We start from the raw sequence: 21,204 nt of genomic DNA, 5'->3' as shown, positions 1-21,204 counted from the left end.
TCATTGGAAGGACTGAAGCTTCACTGAAGCACCAATACTTTGGCTACCTGATGCAAAGAGCTAACTCATTGGAAAAGACTCTGATGCTGGGAAAGATTGAGGACAGGAGGAGAAGGGGACGACAGAGGATGAGATGGTTGGATGGCATCACCGACTCAATGGACATGAATTTGAGCAAACCCTGGGAGATGGTGAAGGACAAGGAAGCCTGGCGTGCTGCAGTCCATGGGGTTATAAAGAGTCAGACCCAACTGACTGACCAAACAACAGCAAAAGAAACGTATTTATGATATAAATTTAAGTATAAAAATATTATATTATTATGCAGTGATTCCATTTGGGTAAAATCATGTGTTGTCTTGAGCTAGGGTGATCAACTATTCATCCTGGTTTGCCTCAGACAATCTGGGTTTTAGCATTAAACTCCCTGTATCCCAAGAAATCTCTCAGTCCTGAGCAGAGTGGGGTGGTCAGTCACCTGGCTATGAACAAACTTCCAAAGAGATAACTGGAGAGAAAGTCATAGCAAGGATTTTCATTTTCTAAGAGTAGACATCAGTGGTGTCTTGTGATAAAGGAGTTAATGTAGGCTCAGTAAAAACTATTTGAAAATATAAAAATGAATTGATTTAGTTACTAAGTCCAGTCCGACTCTTGCGACCCCATTGACCGTAGCCTGCCAGGCTCTTCTGTCCATGGAATTCTCCAGGCAAGAATACTGGAGTGGGTTGCCACTTCCTTCTCCAGGGCATTTTCCCAAGCCAGGAATTGAACCTGGGTCTCCTGTAGTGCAAATAGATTGTTCACCGACTGAGCTATGAGGGAAGCCCTATTCTAAAAAGTGAATGAAAGAAACTAAGATACTTAAGAAAACCATGTGTTTGGAGAAGGATCCTCATATGTATTTCAGAAGCCGAGAAAATGAGACAGAAATAAGAACTCGTGTCCTTATTATTATTATTATTATTGGCCATGCAGCATGGCACGCAGGATCTTAGTTCCCCAACAAAGGATCAAGCCCATGCCTCCAGCACTGGAAATGCAGTGTCTTAACCCTGGACAGCCGGGAAGTCCCAAGAGCTTGTCTGTTTTGAAGGTTTTCTCGCCAGTTTTTGCCTCGAGTTGGTCACAGCTGCACCGTCTTCCCTTTCCCCTAGTGCAAGCCACCACGATATAGTCCAGTCACATTCTGGAGTGAAGACAGAAAGGAATGTGTTATTAGTGACCTACCGCAGGAGAATTTTCCTTGGGAATCTGTGTGTGTGTGTTAGAGTATGTTGACACGAATAGTCAATGTCTTGACATCTCACGGTTCAAACCCAGACTAGGGTTACGTGAATATGAACCTGAGAATGTTGGAGGCTCCTGTGACCAGAAAGCTACAAGAGGAGAGCACCTTAGGGAAACGCCATGTCGGAATCGCCTGCTGCAGCTGAGCACACACAGAGTGCTCTATTCATTTAGAGCCATTTTCAAGAACTTTACACAGAGAAATGCCCCACCTACTTTTTTTTCTCTAATCACCACAAATATCTTTTCTTCGTGGTCCCTAACAAAGTGGAAATGTCCCTGAGAGTGGAAATTGCATTGTCTCTACACCCGTAGGGGTCTGGCAGCATTTACCACGCAGCAAATGCTCACACATGGTTGATAGATTTTAGTGACACCTTCCTAGGTTAACGCTCTCTCTGTGTAGGGTAGTAACCTCTCTGAATGTGAATAAGAGTCTAGAGGTAGGATAAACAGTCCCTGAGCTTTCGCATTGTAAGTGTGTTATTTTCAAGCATGATCTTTCTCAGAATGTCTCTAGCACTTAGTATCTGCATTTTATAATCTGACAGCTAATTGTATGTTAATGAGTTTTTGAAGATTGTGAATGTTTAAGTTTTTTGTCCCCAAGAGGTAAAACATCTTTTGTGTCTTTCTCAACACCTCTTTTGTGCTGGTCAGAAAGCAGGTGCTTAATAAACCTGTTGACTCGGCTCTTAAATAGACACGGGATAGGCAATTTCGTTGTTTCAAGCATTATAGTATTTGAATAAGAAGATCTGGGTACGAAATAGTTCAGTTCAGTTCAGTCGCTCAGTCATGTCTGACTCTTTGTGACCCCATGAATCGCAGCATGCCAGGCCTCCCTGTCCATCACCAACTCCCGGAGTTCACTCAGACTCACGTCCATAGAGTCCGTGATGCCACCCAGCCATCTCATCCTCTGTCGTCCCCTTCTCCTCCTGCCCCCAATCCCTCCCAGCATCAGAGTCTTTTCCAATGAGCCAACTCTTCGCATGAGGTGGCCAAAGTACTGGAGTTTCAGCTTTAGCATCGAAATAAGACTCTCAAAGTTACTTGCTGTGACTGTTGACAAGTTACATTGATTTATTTGTTTACTGTGTAAATACTGTAAAACAGAGATATGAATTTTTCCCTTGATCATGGAAGATCAATTACAGTCATTTGATAAAATGTTCTGTGAACTGGAAAGCACTGTACAAATGCAAGCACTGATTATCCTTTGCAATTTGGGCGTTCGTCACGGCATTTGTTTCCATTATCCTTTCTTCTCTTGCCTAAAGGGGAAAAGTATGTAGACAGTGCAGCCAAGAGCCTAGAGGAGGAGTTAGGAAAAGTTAAGACGGAAGGAGACAGATCCAGGCATAAGCGATGCTGTTTGTGCAGAGACAGGGCTGAGGACTGGCCCCTTAGAGCTCCTCCGGTGAGACGCAGAGGCAACAGTGTCAGCCCATAGAAAGACAGACGGGATAGGTTCTTTACTGCCCCTCATTATTAGTATCTTTTACTTTCCCGAAAACAGTGGTACAAAAGAGATTACACACACACACACACACAAATGTAGATGTGGAAGAAATCAAAGACAGCTTAAGGGTGGCACGGAGCAGCCACTCACATTTTTCATCTGATACAGAGTCTGCCTACTGCAGAGAGAAGAGAAGAAAAAGCAGACTGCTGCTGCCGCCGCCGCTGTGACTGCTTGCTACACCTTCCCCAAGAGCAGGCCAGTGGCAAACCACACTCTGCAGCCCTTATCCAGACTTCTCCCTCTTCGGGGTGAGAAGGCTGCCCTAAGCGGGAAGCACGATGCTACAGCTGCTGCAGGGGCGTGCGTTCACACTCTGAACGAGGATGGGGAGAAGGGAGCTGTCTGTGGCCCCTCCAGGCGGAGACGAGGAAGACGTGGAGGCCACGTGCAGAGCGCCTTCGGAAATGCGGGTGAATAAGTCTCTGGGGAGCTGTGAACACTAATGCTAAAAGAGAAAAGAAAACAGCAAAAGGGAAAAAACAGTTTAAGGGACACTGTCGTTTCCTATTGGCGAGTCTTCCTGATCTTGGGGGGGCTCTGGGAAGTTCATTTCTGCTTCTTCTTCCTCTTCCTCTTGGACTGGAATAATCTCGATGTCTTCTTCGTTCTTTGGTAGGGAAGCTATTTCAATCTGCTCAGCCGCTTCAGTCTGCTCAACCACTTCTTCTTTTATTTCGATCGCCTGTTCCTTCTTTTCTTCAGCTGACAGGAGAACGATGTTCTGGAACACAAAATTGAGAAAACTTTTCTCGACTTTGATCATTGGCACATTTCTCAACAATCTGCACAAATATCAATATCTCCTGGTTTTTATGCTGTGTTCTAAATGCTTCTGCATACCAGGACTGGTTTCCCAGGTGTCCAGATCCTCACCAAACCACTAATCAAGGCTTATCCTCAAGGCCAGCAAATACTTGCCACCTTACCTGGAATGCACTCACGGTGTTTGGGAAAGAAGACTGCGATCAGAGAGGAATTTATATGTCAGTTTTGATTGGCCTTTATTGGAGATAACCTCAGGAAAGTATTAACTTGCTGTCTCTAATCCTATCTTCCTCACTTGCAAAATGAAGGCATTAACAATGATTTCTAAATTCTATTGCAAAGCTGACATCCTGTGGTTCTGAAGGAGTCGATAGTTGATCACTGGGATATTCATATCTCTCAACCGTAGGGCCTCTTTGAACCTGCTGCTCTGGAAGAGAGATTAGATAGAAGGAAGAGGGGAGCAGGGAGCGCTGCGAAACTGGGTTTGGAAGGACTAGTGGCTTTAATCAGCCTTCAGCCGTCTAAGTGTGGAAACCTGAAATCAGGGGGCATGACTGAAGTCCAGCAGAGTCCAAGGTTAGTGAGAGGACGCACGCAGCATAGGACCCTTGTACTTCTTTTAACTGCCATGCCCCTGCCCCCTCCCCGCCCTGGGAATCCTAGCAGATGTTCAGTGCACAGATGTTAAGCAAATGAAGTAAGTGGTATTCAGAGTGTGTCACAGTGAAGCAGGATGCTTTGTGGGTATAGGCAGGGAGAGAGCAGGTTGGCCCCTCTAGGTCTGTACCATCGAGTGGAGACACACAAGTGGTAATATACCTTCTCCTTCCCTGTGGACACAGGTTGCAATCAGCCCCAGTCAGCCATTTCTCAAATACACGGAATATTACTGGTATTTTCTGCTTCCCAGAAATATGCCAGAATCATTTTTCATGATGCTCCAGACTCATCAGATCATGCTCTCCACAAATGACTTTTTGCAGGTGAGACTTTCCTAAGGGAGGTTGTGAATAGCACAGCGTCTACTTACAGCTTTGGGTCTGGAGCATATTTTTTTCCATTCATTCTCAACAGTGCCAGCTGTCACAAGTTTCTGGAGGAAGGCAAAGATCATCATCACTGCGAAATTGCTCTGAAGAACAGAAAAATGAGGGTAAAAATGTACTAATGAAGATACGAGAATATGCTTAATGCACAGTAAATGACCATTGACTAAAAGCAAATGATTAAAAGGTCAATTCTTTAGGGAAATAGTGACTAACTGTGAGAAATGCTGGTATCTGCATAACCCTAACCCTTAGTACAACTCCTGGCACATAACAGAGAGTGTATGTTGTTGACCGAAAGTAAGGCAGTAATAATTAGTTGCAGAATCAATTCCATGTAGGTAAGAATAGTTTAATGTGAGTTCCACATGACACTGTACCCAGCTTTAGGTGGTATACTATCACACCAAGGAAATTCCTCCACACCTGGGAGATATATTTTTTTTCCCTTCAAGTGAAGTGAAGTTTTAGTCACTAAAGTCGTGTCCCACTCTTTCATGACCTCATGGACAGTAACCCGCCAGGCTCCTCTGTCCATGGGATTTTCCAGGCAAGGGTATTGGAGTGGGTTGCCATTTCCCTATCCAGGGGGTCTTCCAGACCCAGGGATCAAACCCACCTCTCCTGCAGGTGGATTCTTTACTATTGAGCCACATGGGAAGCCCTTGAGGCAAATGACATTCATCACAACTTAGGTTCTTCAATGTTCATCTTAATAATAAAGATAGTAAACATCAGCTCCATCAATAATACTAACAGATGCTAAAGCAAAGGCTTGAATAGCACTTCCTGTGTACCAGACACTGTTCAAAGTGCTTTTCGTATGTTAACTCATCCCTCAAAACAGTTCTATAAATACTGTTACCGTCTCCCATTTTACAGAGGAGGAAAGTGAGGCACAGTGTGGTGCGGTCGGAATTCTGGCTCACAACCATACATACAGGCAATAAGTAGCGGACACATGGTCATAAGAAAAATGCCAGTCTTCCTTCATGAAAATAAATCCAATTTCATACTCACCAAGAACACAAACCGTATCCTGGCACAATATTCCATGGACTGGGAGTTATTCTCATCAGGGTTAGCTCGTTCACAGTTGTTTATGTTAATATATGGCATCTGAGTCTTAATAAGGTTCAGATTCTCCATTTTAAAAAAATGGGAAATTGTCATATTAAATATGTCCATGATCAAAAAAATTATTCCAGAAATAGCAGCAAAGAGGCTCAAAGAGTTCATTATTATTCTTCCTGTGAGCTGAAATAAGAGACACAGATATTTATTAATTGAGTCTAATTTCCAACTGGACAATATAAGCTAGGACAGAGTTCCAGATCCTATTTTCCCGACCCTTAAAGGCACTACATCTAAATCCTGCTAAGTCCTGCTTCTCTTGGCTGTTTCAGCTCTTTGTAAAATAAACACCTTCCTGTCTGCACCTTGTTGCTTTCTCGGTCCTCCCCACCTCGTTTATGCCACCCATCCAATCAGTTCATCAGGAAAATGTTCTAGAAGCGATCCTTGCACTTCCTTTAGCTGCCAGAGCCTGCCTCCCCCGGAATCTTAGTAGATGTTCAGCTCACAGCTGTTGAGCAAATGAAGTAAGCAGTATTCAGAGTGTGTCACAGTGAAGCAGGGTCCTTTGTGGGTATATGCAGGGAGAGGGCAGGTTGGCCCCTCTAGGTCTGTACCATCCACCGAGTGGAGACTCACAGTAGTAATGACCTTCTCCTTCCCTGTGGACACAGGCTGCAATCAGCCCCGGTCAGCCAGCCAGCTCCCAAAACAAATACACTTAAGGCTGACGTCTCTGGGCGGCAACAGGACGTCAGTGTGGCACGCCACCTTGCAGGGATGATACAGGGTCAAAACCAGGAAGATTCGTGCAACAAGCACCATAATGCCGTGTGGTTACTGGTGATCATCTCGCAACAGGCAGACGTCATCCCTGGTTGTATGACCTACAGATGGCGAGTCAGCGCGACGGGCTGTATTTTAGATACAGCTTCATCTCCATGAACAGCTGCCTTTTTCCCCACAAAGTGAGTTTGTCAGACCACCTCTAGAGGGGAGTCATCTCAATCTCTCGTGGACTTTGGAAGGGACTTAAATCAGTGAGACCTTAGTAAATGCAGAAAAGTTGAAGAAGGAAGCCTGCTGGTAAACTCCTGCCCTGTAGAGAATCGGGGGATCCACCTGGGTGTCAGTGTGTCCTGAGGAGTTATATGAGCATGAGCCCTCCAGCTCCTTATAGCCTCTGAAGCACTTTCATACATTTCATCCTGCCTATATTTACTCTGTTTTATCCTCAGGACAACTTCATATGGCAGCAAGGACTATTATCCCCGTCTCATAGGTGAAAATTTAGAGGCACGTAGGGGGAAGCTGGCTTGCCCAAGGCTACAGCTCAAGGGTAACTAAGTCTTGAGTCAATCACGGTCTTGATTAGACCATTTTCCTCAATGCTGATCTGAGGGAAGGGACGCGACTTTCAAAGAGGTCTCAGTCTCCTGCAGCATCCCTCATCCCTGAGACCATAAGCCTGCTCTTCATCGGTCTGCCTCTGTTTCCACGGACACCCCGTTTTCACATTTGCTATGAACCGATCACAGTAGCATCACAGAGGAGCTTTCCCTCCTGGGGGTTGAGGGGTAACAGTGACTGTGACTCCAAGGGTCTTCCAGGGCCCTTGTTTCCAGCGGGGACAGCAGATGCTGCTCTGATGTGTGGGAAAGGAGGGCGTGCGCTACTTGCCATGCTCTGCGTGGAGTTCTTCTCCGCTGCTGCCAGCAGTGATCCAGAAATGATGTGCTGTACACAAGAGAGGTGGTGGGAGGGGAGGGGTGGGGAGAGATGGGAGAAGCAGCGGGGAGAGGGGCAGAGGGGAAGATCACCTTTTAATGCGGAGAAGCAACTGTGAAAAAGCTGTCCACCCTTTCAACCACTTTCCCTGCGCTATTCAGCCCTTTTTAATGGCTTCATTCATTTTTCAGCACATCTTTCTCCACTATTCAGGCCCAACCACATTAAATCCTTGCCTTTCATTCAACCAGCTGGGGATCTGTGACTAGGCATTTAGTAAAACCAGAGGCAGAACTCACATTTCCATGTCAATTAGTTCTCACACAGTGAACTTAAAAGCTTTATTTTTAGCTTTCCATTAAAAAAAAAAATTGAGGGAATGGTTCTTTGGAGTTCACAGTGCTTTAATGACTGATGGCAATGATGAGTGGACTGCCGTAGAAGACGCACGTGGCCTGCCTGGAGCAGGCGCTCTGCTAAAATGTGGGCAGCTACAGGAAGTGACCATTGTTTCCCGTCTTCCTTTTACTCTTTAAGCTGTGAAATGGGGGAAACTCTGGCTCTAATCGATCTCTTCTTGCCCTGAAAATTTCAGTCCTGAGCCTGTCTTCACAGCTCATCTACGAAAGTGTAGTGGGGATAGAGACGTCGCTGCCTCACGCCTCATCCACACAGGGCTTCAGGCTTGGAAACTGCACGTGAGGCAGCCGTGGGGATTACTGCCCCACTGGCAGGCGAGGGGGACTCACTCGGCACGCGACTGTCTCACCACATGAGACAGGAACTGAAGAGAATCCTCGGGAAGAAGGGCCAGGTGGGAGCAGCTGCGATGCCCCCACCCACTCTTGCTTTCTGAAACACCAACCCTCAAGTCTAGGACCCACCCAGCTCCACCCCAGCCGCTGAGTTTGGAGAGGTCGTGCTTGGAGCGGTCTTCCCTCACTGTGGACATCCACGTCGGGCCGCTTTCTCTGAATTCCCAAGAAGCATGACCACTGACTCAACCACGAGACTCGGGCTCAACTCAGACTCTTTTTCCTTTAAATCACTTCAACCAGACAACCTGTTCCCCAGTCCTATGCTTTCCTCAACACACAGGTGATCTGGTACATTCCCATGGAGCTTCTTTGAACATTTGTGTATCACTCCCTCAAAAGGTTACTAGGCTTTACTCACCACGATGCCTCCCCAGAGAGGGTACCACAAGGTTACACAGATGGGCATGTAGACGTCCGCGTGGATCAGCATGAGGCTGCCCAGGGCAATGTGGAACAGCCCGTTCATGATCTGGACGGCCTGGGGGGAGGAGAGGGGCGCTGGTGGTGGGACTGAAATCGGAGAGTCAGGAAGCAGGAGGGGGCCTGGAAGCCTTGACTCCTGAGCGGAAGGGCGGCGTGAGATGTCCAGAGCCAGCGCTACAGGGCCCAAGACCTCTGTGGTCTTCAGGGGCAGCGTGAGATGTCCAGAGCCCGCGCTAAAGGGCCCAAGACCTCTGTCGTCTTCAGGCCCACTTCCCCCACCCCCCGGCACTCCCAAGGCAGGTGCGCTGGGACGCGGGTGATGAGCTGGGGTGCAGGCCCCTAACTGTGCCAGTCTAAGGCACAGGGCAGGGGGGCATAAGCGGCAGCCATCTCTTCGCGTCCCTGGTTTGATCCTCCCCCCTCGCCCCGCCCCCCCCCCCCACCCCGGCCATGTCAGACATAAAGAACACCTCATGTTGGATCCAATACCTTTAAGTCAGGTTGGATCCTGTGCCTGGCCCATAGCAGCTGCTTCTAGAGGCCAGGGAGTCCCTAGGGTGTGGAGTGCAGGGCGACTGACTTACCCCCAGAGCCTTCGCCTCCCTCATGAAGAAGCTCTGTGTGGGGCCCACCACCGTGGGCGCCCTCCTGGGGACCCCTTTCTGAGCAGCGTGCATAGCGGGGGGGCCTTTCAGGGGCTCTGCTGGGAAAGCTCCAACCACTGAATTCCTGGGAGTCGTCATCTCACCCTCAGACTCCTGAGGATAAATGATAAGATGAGAGGAAACAGGATTGTCAGCCAACCTCTACCTTGTCATGGATCTGAATGGTTTCCCCTGTGTTCTCTGCACGGTGTCACTGAAGGCAGTCAGGGCCTCTTCCTACTGGCTTTGGATCGAGGCAAGGCCTCCCTCCACGTTCTGAGACAGGGTCTGGGGGAGCATCTCAGACAAAGCACGACACGTGGAGTATTTCCTGCCTGGTCAGTGACTGAGGATGGCAGAGTCAGCAGTGATTCTGGCCCTGCAGTGTGAATTTCTGAGCTCTAAGGGCACCCATTAAAAGAGGCTTGCTCCTTGGAAGAAAAGTTATGACCAACCTAGACAGCATTTTAAAAAGCAGAGACATTACTTTGCCAACAAAAGTCCATCTAGCCAAGGCTATGATTTTTCCAGTGGTCATGTATGGATGTCAGAGTTGGTCCATAAGGAAAGCTGAGCGCCGAAGAACCGATGCTTTTGAACTTTGGTGTCAGAGAAGACTCTTATGAGTCCCTTGGACAACAAGGAGATTCAACCAGTCCATTCTAAAGGAGATCAGTCCTGAATATTCATTGGAAGCACCGATGCTAAAGCTGAAACTCCAGTACTTTGGCCACCTCATGCGAAGAGTTGACTCATTGGAAAAGACTCTGATGCTGGGAGGGATTGGGAGCAGGAGGAGAAGGGGACGACAGAGGATGAGATGGCTGGATGGCATCCCTGACGCAATGGACATGAGTTTGAGCCAGCTCCAGGATATGGTGAAGGCCCGGGAGGCCTGGCGTGCTGCAGTCCATGGGATCAGACATGACTGAGCGGCTGAACAATAGGAAAGGAAAGATTTCTGGGAGCCCAGACTCTTACATCTTCCATACACAGAAAAGCACCGGGTCCCCTAACTTGGAAGGTCTGATTTCCTTTAATTAACAGTAACACCTTGATGTTCAGGCTAGCTGCCTTTTGTTTCAAAACTTCTGAATGACCTGGTGCCTTCCCAGGCGCCTTCCCTCAGCTCTTCAGGGCAGTTCTCTCAGGATTCCTTGAGATGCTGCCTCCTGGGCTTAAGTCCTACAAATTTCTGCCAAATAAAAGGACATTCTCAACTTTTAGGCTGTGACTGTTTTTTAAATGTACAGGGATCTGGCTCAGGGGTCCCTGCCAGTGTTCTCGACACCCACACGAGGGTCATGGTTTTGCTCTGTGGAGAGTGTCACGCTCGCTAACTCGTGGGTTCTGTGCGTCTGTCAGCCTTGGATGCTTTTCTTGTGCTTTAACATAAGAAAATGTATTTTTCACGGGCTTGTCCTCGTCCCTTAGCTTATCTGCTTTTGTCCGTGGTGATGGGCCAGAGTCACCATGAGCAGATGGACGGGTGGAAGATGGTGACGACTGTGCCTGCAGTCAGGAGGGGCTGGTACAGTCTGCCCTGCTCCCACTCACTCTGCAGTCTTGAGCGCATCGCCTCAGGGAGGTTCTCGAAGGTTCTGTGTAAGACGGTGGCCTCCTGAGTCGCACATCAGACTGCCTAGGTTTAGATCAAGACTTCCCTGTTTGCTGTGAAACATTGGGAAAGTTCTGCAAACTCTGGGCCTCAAGTCCTTCAGCCATAACACGAGGACAGTGATAATTCCTGTCTCATACAGTCGCTGTAAGACTTAAATGGCCGTATGGCGTGTGTGCCTCAGCCGGGGGCCGCTCAGACCTCAGCGTCTGGAAGAAGCCTTCCGGAGCCCTCAGTCCACCGCGCGGCCTCCTGGTGAGTCTCCCGCGCGGCCTCCTGATGAGTCGCCCGGGATGAGCCATACGCCGCAACTAAGAGTGTGCGCGACGCCACCGGAGACCCCGCGCGCCGCGGTGGAGAGCGAGGGGCCTCGTGCCGCGCCCGGGATCCGGGACCCGGGGACAGTCGGCCAAGTGAGCGAGTACTTTTAAAAGTAATGAAAGTGAGCCTGGGTTCAGAAGTTTCTTCGCGAAGGTAACTGAAGAAGCGCATGGGGGTGACGCACCCACGTCTGAAGCATTCGCTTTTGTTCTTGTTCCTGTTCTTAACATGATTTCCTTTGGGAGCATTTGTTTCTATCTTTCTTCCATCTGAAAAATGAGACCAATACACCTTTCACAGGAAGCTTGTGATAAATAAGTAAGTTAATGTAAGTGAAAATGCCCCATACACAGGGAGAGAGTAAATGTGGTTTGATCTCTGGTTTCTGAACAGAAATGCCCCTTTCCAGTTCGGACGGTTTAAGACTGTCCTACCGTCTTCATCATGGGATCCCCTTGGGAATTCATTTCTGTGGCTCAGTTACTGGCAGGAATTCCGCGGAGCCTTTCCCGGGCCCTGGAAGTCTTCCTTTCGGGACACAGAGTCCGTGTTGTCCTCATTGACTGAGTCACGTGAGTGGCCTTGGAGGCCGAGGCTGCGCATCCCGCGTGCTTATCTCTGGGCGCCTGTGGGGTGCTGAGGACAGGTGCCCCGTCCTGTGCCCACTTCCCAGTAACACAGACACTCTGGGTCTGGCACCTCATCTGAGCCTCACAGGGGAGACGGGATGAAGCTTTGCCTGTCTTGTGCGGAAACGGCAGCAAGGACACAGAGTGTGTAACTTATTCAAAGTCACGTAGCCACCAGGGATTTAAAATGAGGGCTTGGCAGAAAGAGAGGCATAATTATAGAGGACGAGCATACGGATCACCAAGGTGGGGAAGGGCGCAGGCGTGGGTCGGGAGGCTGGGGCTGAGGTCTGCACACGCCCATGTGTGAAGCAGCCGGCAGCCTGCTGCATAGCACATTCCCTGATGTAAACGGGAAGGAAATCCAGAAACGCAAGGGATGTGTGTTTATGTGATAGCTGACTGACTCGGACGGGCGGCACAAACTAGAACAACATTTTAAAGCAACTACACGCCAATACAAAGTTTAGAAAATGAGGGCTAAGACCTGGCCAGCCAGTATCTGTGACAGCAGACTGCTTTGTCTCCCATGGGGACAGGACTTAGCCTTTCCCTCATGAAGCTTTTCCTTCTATTCATACAAATGTACGGTTTGGGTGATTATAAATCAGTTGAAAGCAGAGCATCGGTCTGAGCCGTGGCTGAAGGAAAGAGGGGACGCTGTGGGCCTGTCACACCTGATGTTTGCCCCAGCTCTAGACTGCCAGAGGCCAGGTGGTCTCAGGGACCTGCTTTGCACCACAAACCTCCCCACAAGACCACCAACAAAAGGCAATAGATTCACACAGACCGCTAAGGAGTTTACAAAGCCATTTCTGGTCAGCAGGCGGGGTTTTCAGCGCCAGTCTGAACCTCTGAAACCATTCTGTCCGTCTGACAAATGAGGAAGCTGTGGTGCAGCGATGGGACGTGCCTTGTTGGAGACCTTGCGCTTGGGACTTCCCTGGTGGTCCAGCGGTTAAGACTCTGGGCCTCCAATTCAGGGGGTACAGGTTCGATCCCTCGGGGAACTAAGATCCCTCAGGCTGTGTGCGATGCAGCCAAAAAATGCTGACGTACTCCCATAATTGTATTTCTAGGACTTTATTCCCATGAATAATAAATGGTGGACCTATTTAAAAAAAAGAAAAGAAAGACCTTGCACGTAGTGGCAGAGCCTAACCCAGGGCTCTGGAGAGGTTGGTGCTTTTCTCTGCATTGCAGGCTGGGCCGCACAGAGTTGTCCACGGAGCACCCACTCCGTGCCAGGGATATTGGGTATCTGGTTCCAGCTCTCCACACCTTTCCTACTAAGTGGGCATTTTGTCTTTTTGCGGGCATGGAAATGGGAGTTCTGAGAACTTAGTTAATTTTCCCATGGTTACGCATGGAAGGGGCTTCCCTGGTGGCTCAGAGGTAAAGAACCTGCCTTCCAATACAAGAAGAGTGAGTTCGATCCCTGGGTCAGGACGATCCCCTGGAGAAGGAAACGGCAACCCACTCCAGGCTTCTTGCCTGGGACATCTCATGGACAGAGGAGCCTGGTGGGTCCATGGGGTCGCAGAGAATCGGACATGACTTAGCAACTGAACAACAAGTATGGAATGAGCCGGGGTTACCTTGCTTCTCTCCAGAGCCAAGGTCATCAGCTATCTGGACAGAAGGCGACGACTGGACTCCCGTTGTTTTAATTTCTCCTTATTTCTCAGCTGCTTAAGGTTATGCCTGTATTACTGGTGACATATACCTGTTATGTAAACAAGCCCTGCTAGGGCTGTGTCAGCAATGCCTAACGGCAGTAATGACTTTGGAGGGGAATATTTTATTTATCTTAAAATGATGTCTCATTCCGGCAAGTGTATTTCTACAAAACCTTCAACACATATGTTACTGTAAATGGTAATTTATAAGCACAGACGTACTTGTTTCTCTTTGCTACCTCATTTTTTCATGGACATAACTATATAGACACCAGGGAAGCCCATATATATATATATATATATATATTTATAGCAGGTTGTTGCGGACTGACAGACGAAAGATTTTATCCATGGTATTCTGTGGGAATGTATGGAACTGGGCCACACGCTCATCAGGACATTGTAGATCCCCGCAGCCTCGCCCTGGGTATTTTTAATTGTTCGCAGTGACTTTTTGTCCCCGCCGGTGTGTTTCCTGCAACACGGTTAGGCTCCGAGACTAGCGGGTACACTTGGCAGTGATTACTGGTCACACTGGCCAAAATGTGGTCATAAGAGGATTCTGTTCTCACTGAGCTGTGCTGAAAGCAGGGCTGTGTTGATCAGACCCTGCCCTGTGTTATTAGAGCCACTTCTGCAAATGGTTTTGGGTTTGCGGACGGCGCCCACGCAGTTCCCCTGTCCATCTATACTGAAGACGATCTCACAGCCTTTATGGGTTTTGGTTTGAATAATGACTTTTAGGTCCAATAAGCCCATCCTTCACTCAGAAGCCCAAAGCTGCGCGGCTCTTGTCACCTCAGCTTCCTCCTTTGCCACTCAAAATAGTTCTAATTTTACCCTCGTGGCCTCCGGTGTGCCTGTCTCTGAGGAAGTGTGGTCTCACTTCCTCCCCGCTGCCGGTGCCCCTCCGCCCATCTCCTTTCACTGCAGTGATGCTTCTTCAGAGAGCTGTCCTCGCATCTCTGGCGCCTGTTCTGTTCGCGGAGAATAAGGCTCTGCTCTTTCTGGGCCCCAGCTCTGTTGCTTGCTACCTTGGTGATCTGAGCTCTCCAGTCAAGAGTTTTGTTTTGAGAACATGGGATCATTTCAACTTAAGGCGCTCAGAGGATAACTATCACTGGAACCTGCGTTTTTTTAATTGTTGATTTTTTTTAATTGGAGGGTAACTGTTTTCCAGTGTTGTGCTAGTTTCTGCCATACAGCAGCATGACTCAGCCGTATGGAGACGTACATGCCCTCCCTCTGAGCCTCCCTTCCCTGCGCTGTGCAGCAGCTCTGCACCAGCTGTCTGCTCTGCTTACACAGGCTCTGAGTACCCGTCAGTGCTCCCGCCTCTATCTGCCCTGCCCTCTCCTTCCCCCGCTGTGTCCACAACATTCAGAACAGAATAAAGAACCTTTGTTACGATTAGCAGGTACTGCAGTGTCCCCCAACCCCAAAGTCCCTTCCTCCACCCCAGGCCTGCCCCAGCCACTTCCCAGCCCCCCAGTCCTGTGCCCCCAGCGTCCCAAGCGCTTCCTGTCTCCCTCCACCTCCTCACCACCCACTTACTCCTCGACACTTGGCGGCTAGTTGCTGCCGGAGCCACTCAGCTGAAACCGCTCTTTTCAAGGACTGTGCTGCAGGGATTTCCCTAGGGGCCCAGTGGTCTAAGACCCTGTGCTTCCACCGCAGGGAGCATGGGTTCCATCCTGGTCTGGGAACCGAGACCCTGCAAGTCACTGTGATCCTGTGTGTCACTGTGATCCTGCATGTCACGAGCTGGGGGTGAGACAGCTCCAAGAGACAAAGGCTGTGCTGTTGAGCCAGACACCAGCCCTCAGACAGCTTCATGTCCGCATCCCTGCCTCCCTGGCTTGGAAAGCTGGAGCCATATTCCTCTCCAGCTCTTTCATCTCCACGTGGAGCCAGTGGCCAAGTCCTGCTGATTGTCCCACTGCAAGGGATCTCAGTTTGCAGGTGGACCTGCTCCTTTTTCTTTTTACTGCCAGCGTCACCCCATGAGTGAGATTCTCGTTTCCTCTCCTGGTCTAGCACAAGAATCTTACTTTTCTGACTTTCACATCTCTTTCCTAATCCATCCTCTGCGAGCCTACTAGATCAGGCTCTCTAAATCCCTGCTGAAGTTATGCTTTTTCCTGAACTCGAACTCATCTCTGATCCATCATCGCCTGCTAGAGAAACCCTCCACCTGGCTGCTCACAGACTCTACGTGACTTTTTTTTTTTTTTTTTTACAGTTTCAGACTTTGCTTTATTCTAAGAGTTCAGGCTTAAGAAGCATCACCCATCTCTTGGTTTTCAGTAACACTGATGGTCTCAACATGGTTTCTTAAGCTCACATCCCTCCACTGCCCACAAAGCCACTGGTCTGGACGCATCTCCTGCCTTCCAGGTGGCACTACTGGTGAAGAACCCGCCTGCCAGTGCAGGAGACACAAGAGACACGGGTTCAGTCCCTGGGTCAGGGAGATCCCCTGGAGGAGGGGATGGCAACCCACCCCAGTGCTCTTGCCTGGAGGATCCCATGGACAGAGGAGCCTGGGGGGCTGCAGCCCGGGCAGCCACAGAGAGTTGGACGGACTGAGCACACACGCGTGGAAGGCTCTTTCTGGGCAGAAATTCTGTAAACCCCCAGCTCTTTGCATTCTTTGCTTGTCAACGAAGTCATCTTTCTCATATGTTGGTAATCCCTCCGCTGCTGCTGCTGCGTTGCTTCAGTCATGTCCGACTCTGTGCAACCCCATAGACAGCAGCCCGCCAGGGTCCTCCGTTCCTGGAATTCTCCAGGCAAGAACACTGGAGTGGGGTGCCACTTCCTTCTCCAGAGGATCTTCCCGACCCAGGGATCGAACCCAGGTCTCCCGCATTGCAGGCTGACTCTTTACCATCTGAGCGACAGGGAAGGTCTTTTCTACACACTATGAGCTAATAAATAGGAAACGGAATTGCTTTCCTGGGCAGCTTTACGCACACTCAGGTGTCAGACCAAAAGGCGGCCGTTTCCCCTCATCTGTTGGTCAGTGAGCTGAGGCTTTTATGGGAGTGTTGCTGGTTTCAGGAAAGAACCATGACAGGGCTAGGTCATCGCTGTCAGCCTTCCCTAGATCCTCCTTGCACCCCGCCCCCAGCAGCTGCTGTGATGGATTTGAGGCAGGGGTTTGCTGTCCACCAAGCCCCTCCAGAAACTTTTAGCCCGAGAGGCTCACCAACACCGAAGGCTCCTCACATTTAGTGCGACATCTCTGGAGACAAAAGCATTTGAAGCGAGAGGTGCGTTATTTTCAATAGCTGTGCCTGATTATTTTCTCACTTGATAAAGGGCCATTCTAAGAGCATCGGGATTTCAGCTCCTTCATTCTTCATAATGCAGGGGGTATTACTACTGCCCCCATTTTACAGGGAAGGAAACCAAGGACTATTGGGGTTCAGTAACTTGTTGATGGTGGAGCTCAGGTTGGAGCCCAGCAGGTAGTAACCATGCTTTAATCTACGTATTGCATCTGCTGCTTTTGTGGAAGGACCCAGAGTTGACTGGCCCAGGCCATTCTTGAGAGAGAGAGCGGTTACGATGGCAGGTGGTCCGCATGTCTTGGCTTCGCCCCTCCTTGGATGATGACACCACCAGAAAATCCGAGCAGGGAAGCCCTGGGGTCAAAGCTGAGCCTGTTGCCTCGTGAACCATCCTGTGCCTTACCCATCACTGCCTTAGTCACTTAAACAGAGCAAACGGATTCCTTACCTGAGTCTCCGAGGCCTCAAGGCGCAAGGGCTGATGCGTGGGTTCTGGCCGCTGAGTTCACCTCGCCAGCTCTTTTCCCCAGAACACGGGGGCCAGAGTGAGGGGCCAGGCCTGGGAGCACCCAGGGGTGCCAGGTGACAGGAAGTCAGGCGCTTCTGCTGCCTCGGGCTCTGCGCCGACGGCTGGGGTTTAATACACAGTTATGAGAGCCGGGGGATATACAAAAAAGTTCCGCCATACCAGGAGGTTTCACTTCTTGAAAAAGACCCCAGGGACTGCCAGGCGTACTTCACGCTGCCTTAATTAGAAGGACGGTGTACCCCCGCCCTGTAAGCAGGTGTGGATGGCAGGTCCCCAAGGGCAAGAAGGGCTCTAGAAACTCTCCCAAGAAGGGCTGTTACGACTCTTACCTTTTCCCGTTTGCTTCTAGGAGGGGGCAGGTGGGAAGGAGGCATCTGCTCGGAGCGACTCGAGGCTCGCTCAGCCCTCACCATGGAAGCGGTGTGGGCCCGTGTACCCCATGGGCCCATGTACTCCAGGAGCCCTGTGTACCCCCATGGGCCCATACGTAGAGTTCCAGAGGGACCGTGTGTGTCTCACACTGAAGTTAGTAGAGATGGCTTGCAAATATTGTTGGGCGCTATAGAACGTGTCCCCGAGGCCTCAGGTGAGAGCTCCACGTTCCGGGTGTCACTGAAACAGCACCTCAACCTCCATGCTCGCCGCTTCCCTCCGTCTGTCTGGGCACCCTGCGTCCTCTCTCTCTGCAGCAGGGGCTGGAGCCGTGTGACTGTGGAGCCCAGAGCCAGATCAGGTCGGGGGAGGAGGAAGATGAGGGCTGGGAGAGCGAGATGGAAGGTGGACCAAACCGAACCAGTACGGGACAGGAAGCAGAGAGAGCTTTGTCCGAAGAGACTGTGCCCCTTGCCCTACAGTATGCAACCTTCTTGTTCACAGTGCGGATTTTCCCTGACTTTCACGTGTTCCTATCTATTGACCTAACTCATTAGAGACCCGGGGCTGTAGCCGGGCAGTCGTTTGCCGAGTCTAAAGGGCCGAAACACAGCGGTCTGCCGCTGAACCTGACGTCAGTCCACACCCTCTCTCTTGCTCTCTCTCTCTTCTCTATTTCGCCCTCTCTTTTCTTTAAGGTGGTCTGGAATCAGATGATGAACGCCAAGTAAAAGTCATTCTGGAGAGGCCGATGTGGGGGCAGCGTAGAAAAAGTGCCATCTTCCCACCGCGGGGCAGGCTGGTGTTTGAACAGGGAACTTGCTGCGGCCGAAGCCACGCGGCCGCCTCTCACTGACGTCGCAGAGTGGAGAGGGGGCCACGGGAGACCCGCGTCCGTCTCTGCGGGTCTGCGCGTGTCTGCTCACGCGCCTCACAGCCGGCAACGCCCCCGGGTCTGAGTCCTGGATGACTGTGAGGCCCGGGGGCTTCCCTGGGGGCTCCGCGATGGAAGAATCCGCCTGCAGCGCGGGAGATGCAGGAGACAGGATCCGCTCCCTGGGCGAGCCAGATCCATCCCCCGGAGAAGGAAAGGGCAGCCCACTCCAGTACGCTTGCCTGGCAAGTCCCATGGACAGAGGAGCCTGGTGGGCTACCGTCCACGGGGTCGCAAAGAGTGAGGCACGACTGAGTGACTACCACGGGCTTTTTCCGCTCTTGCGTTGGCAGCTGGATTCCTTACCACTGAGCTCCTTCCTTCTGCTCTGAGGGACCACTTTAAATTTAAAAAAATAACATTAGATGCCTGTCTGCTTATATGCCAAACACTGTCCATGCAACACCTATGGCATTGAGTCCGTTTTATAATTGTGGGAACCAAGGTTCAGAGGAAACGGGGGAAACGGACTCAAAGGCACGGAGTAAGTGATAGTGATGTTTCGGAAGCAAGATAACTGCAATTTTAAATTTCAAAGAAAACCCACCATTTTCTGAGTGATTTTTACATTCCAAGCAGTCATAGAATCCATTCACATGTCATTTAAGGCTCACAGTAAACACGTTAGGTAGGTAGTATCGTTCCATTTTAGTGCAGGAGTTTAAAGCTCACAAAGGCGAAATAATTTGTTCAGGTCACTTTGCTTTGAAGGTCGAAACCAACGCCTGACTTAAAAGCCCTTATTATTAGATGACAGGCCCCTCCTCAAATATATCTTAAACCCTACCCATCAGAACCCTACCCACTGGCTACCATATACTTTTCATCCGAACCCCACTCCCCAGCCCTCTCCCCTCAATTATGCCTTTTCCTTCCAGCTTAGAGCAGAAGTAAAAACCTGCTTGTTTGTTCTTGAGGCATGCTATTTTCCCCATGCCTAAAGAAGCAGAGGATAACAGGATTTAATGCTAGGGATTTTGGTTCAAGTCCTGAGCTAAATCATGCTCCCTTTTGTGGTCTGAGAGTTAGCCACTCTGGGCCTCAGTCTGCGACCTGGGCTAGTTACACACCTCTTTCAGGGTGTCAGTGGCAAGCGAGCAATGACAGCGGTGAGACCCCCAACTCCTCCCAGGCGGCTGTCACCGAAGGGCGGCCTGGGAATCTCCGGAGTTTCCTGAGACCCTCGTAGGAGGTCTGTGACCTCAGAACAATTTTCATCATACTACTAAGACCTTATTTCCCCTGTTCATGGACTTACAACAGCATTCTCCACCGGCTGCAGAGCCTGAGACACTGCACAGGTTGAACGCAGAAGCCGCTAAGAGAATCTGTCTTCCGTCAAGAGCAAAGCAGTGGTTTCCAAGTTTTGCTCTATATTGCAATTACCCGGGAACCTTAAAAAAATACCGACGTCCGACTCTTACCGCATTCTGATTTAGTTGGTACATGGTGGTATGTGGTGCATTGGGGTTTCTGAAAGTTCCCCTTGAATGTGCAGTCAAATTAAACGGGGATTTGTTTTACAATGGAGATAAAGTTACACAAGATGAGTAAGTTTTGGAGATCCGTTGTCCAGCAGAGTATTTATAGTTAATAATATGGTATTGTGCACTTGGAAATAGGCTAAAAGGATAGACCTAACATTAAGGATCTTCACTAAAATCTAAAACTAAAACCAAAACCCAGAAAAGGACAGAAGGAGCACTTTGGAAGTGACGGGCAGGCTGAGCGGCTTTGGGTGGCACAGGGCATATGCACACATGGAATGTACGCAGTGTTTTTGGTGAATAAACTGTAACTCAATGAAGCTAGAAATAAAAGACTCTCACATAACTCTAAAAAAAGGGTTACGAAACGGTATATCAATGTTACTCTCCACAATAATTTTTTTAAAAATAGTTATTTTAGTAAAAATATTACCTGTATTAATCTGTACTGATCAGTCAAATATTTTTTCAGAGTGTCAAGCGCTTCTGAGACCAAGGACCTAAAAGATGTCAGTGTCTTGGCCTAGAGAGTAAGACTTTGGGCTCTGGAGCTGGATTACCTGTTGATACATGACTTTGCCATTGCAAACTTTGTGACCTTGGGCACTTGACTTACCCTCTCTATGCTTCAGCTTCACTGGGTCTGCAAAATGAGTAGAATAATAAAACCTGCCTCTCAGATTTTTGCGGGGCGGGGGCCGGTGGTGGAGGTTGAATAAGCCACGCCCCTGAAGCCCTTGGCGTGGCGCCTGCTGGCTGCTGCCGTCACCTGCCAGTGGGTATAAGTGGCTGACATCGATCGGTGTGGCCTACTGCAGGCCTAGCCATTCTTGCAGCCAGCTCATCTTCCCACACAGCAATGGAGCAGGAGCCCCTGGGCTGAGTCTCTCGAAGTCAGCGGGAGGCACCTTGGACCCAGCTCACCCTGGCTCTGGCTCATTTCTCAACCAGCCCCACACTGCCATCCTTTAGTTCAGTGAACGGCCCGCTAGCAAAGGAGGTGACACCACGGTGACTGTG

At 49.8% G+C, this 21,204-nt stretch overlaps 1 protein-coding gene across 1 annotated transcript; it reads right to left on the bottom strand.

The window, feature by feature from the left end:
* Positions 1-2,352: 2,352 nt before the first annotated feature.
* On the bottom strand, positions 2,353-17,409 carry MS4A1 (membrane spanning 4-domains A1). Its single transcript, XM_004016513.5, has 7 exons — positions 17,311-17,409; positions 9,260-9,433; positions 8,611-8,730; positions 7,387-7,443; positions 5,653-5,889; positions 4,617-4,718; positions 2,353-3,539 (listed from the first exon to the last, which is right to left on the bottom strand). The coding sequence occupies exons 2-7, from the start codon at positions 9,416-9,418 to the stop codon at positions 3,303-3,305; spliced, it is 912 nt and encodes a 303-aa protein (XP_004016562.3). The 5' UTR covers positions 9,419-9,433; positions 17,311-17,409; the 3' UTR covers positions 2,353-3,302.
* Between the last annotated feature and the right edge of the window lie 3,795 nt (positions 17,410-21,204).

This window comes from Ovis aries, chromosome 15 (assembly GCF_016772045.2).
Source record: "Ovis aries strain OAR_USU_Benz2616 breed Rambouillet chromosome 15, ARS-UI_Ramb_v3.0, whole genome shotgun sequence".
Taxonomy (NCBI): domain Eukaryota; kingdom Metazoa; phylum Chordata; class Mammalia; order Artiodactyla; family Bovidae; genus Ovis; species Ovis aries.
This window is presented reverse-complemented; position numbering and strand designations above follow the sequence as displayed.

Coding starts and splice junctions, on each gene's coding strand:
- MS4A1 (XM_004016513.5), bottom strand. CDS start 9,418: ATGACGACTCCCAGGAATTCAGTGGTTGGAGCTTTCCCAGCAGAGCCC. Junction 8,731..9,259: donor GGGAGGCGAAGGCTCTGGGG/GTAAGTCAGTCG, acceptor TCCTCCCCCCAG/GCCGTCCAGATCATGAACGG. Junction 5,890..7,386: donor AGAACTCCACGCAGAGCATG/GCAAGTAGCGCA, acceptor CTCTTATTTCAG/CTCACAGGAAGAATAATAAT.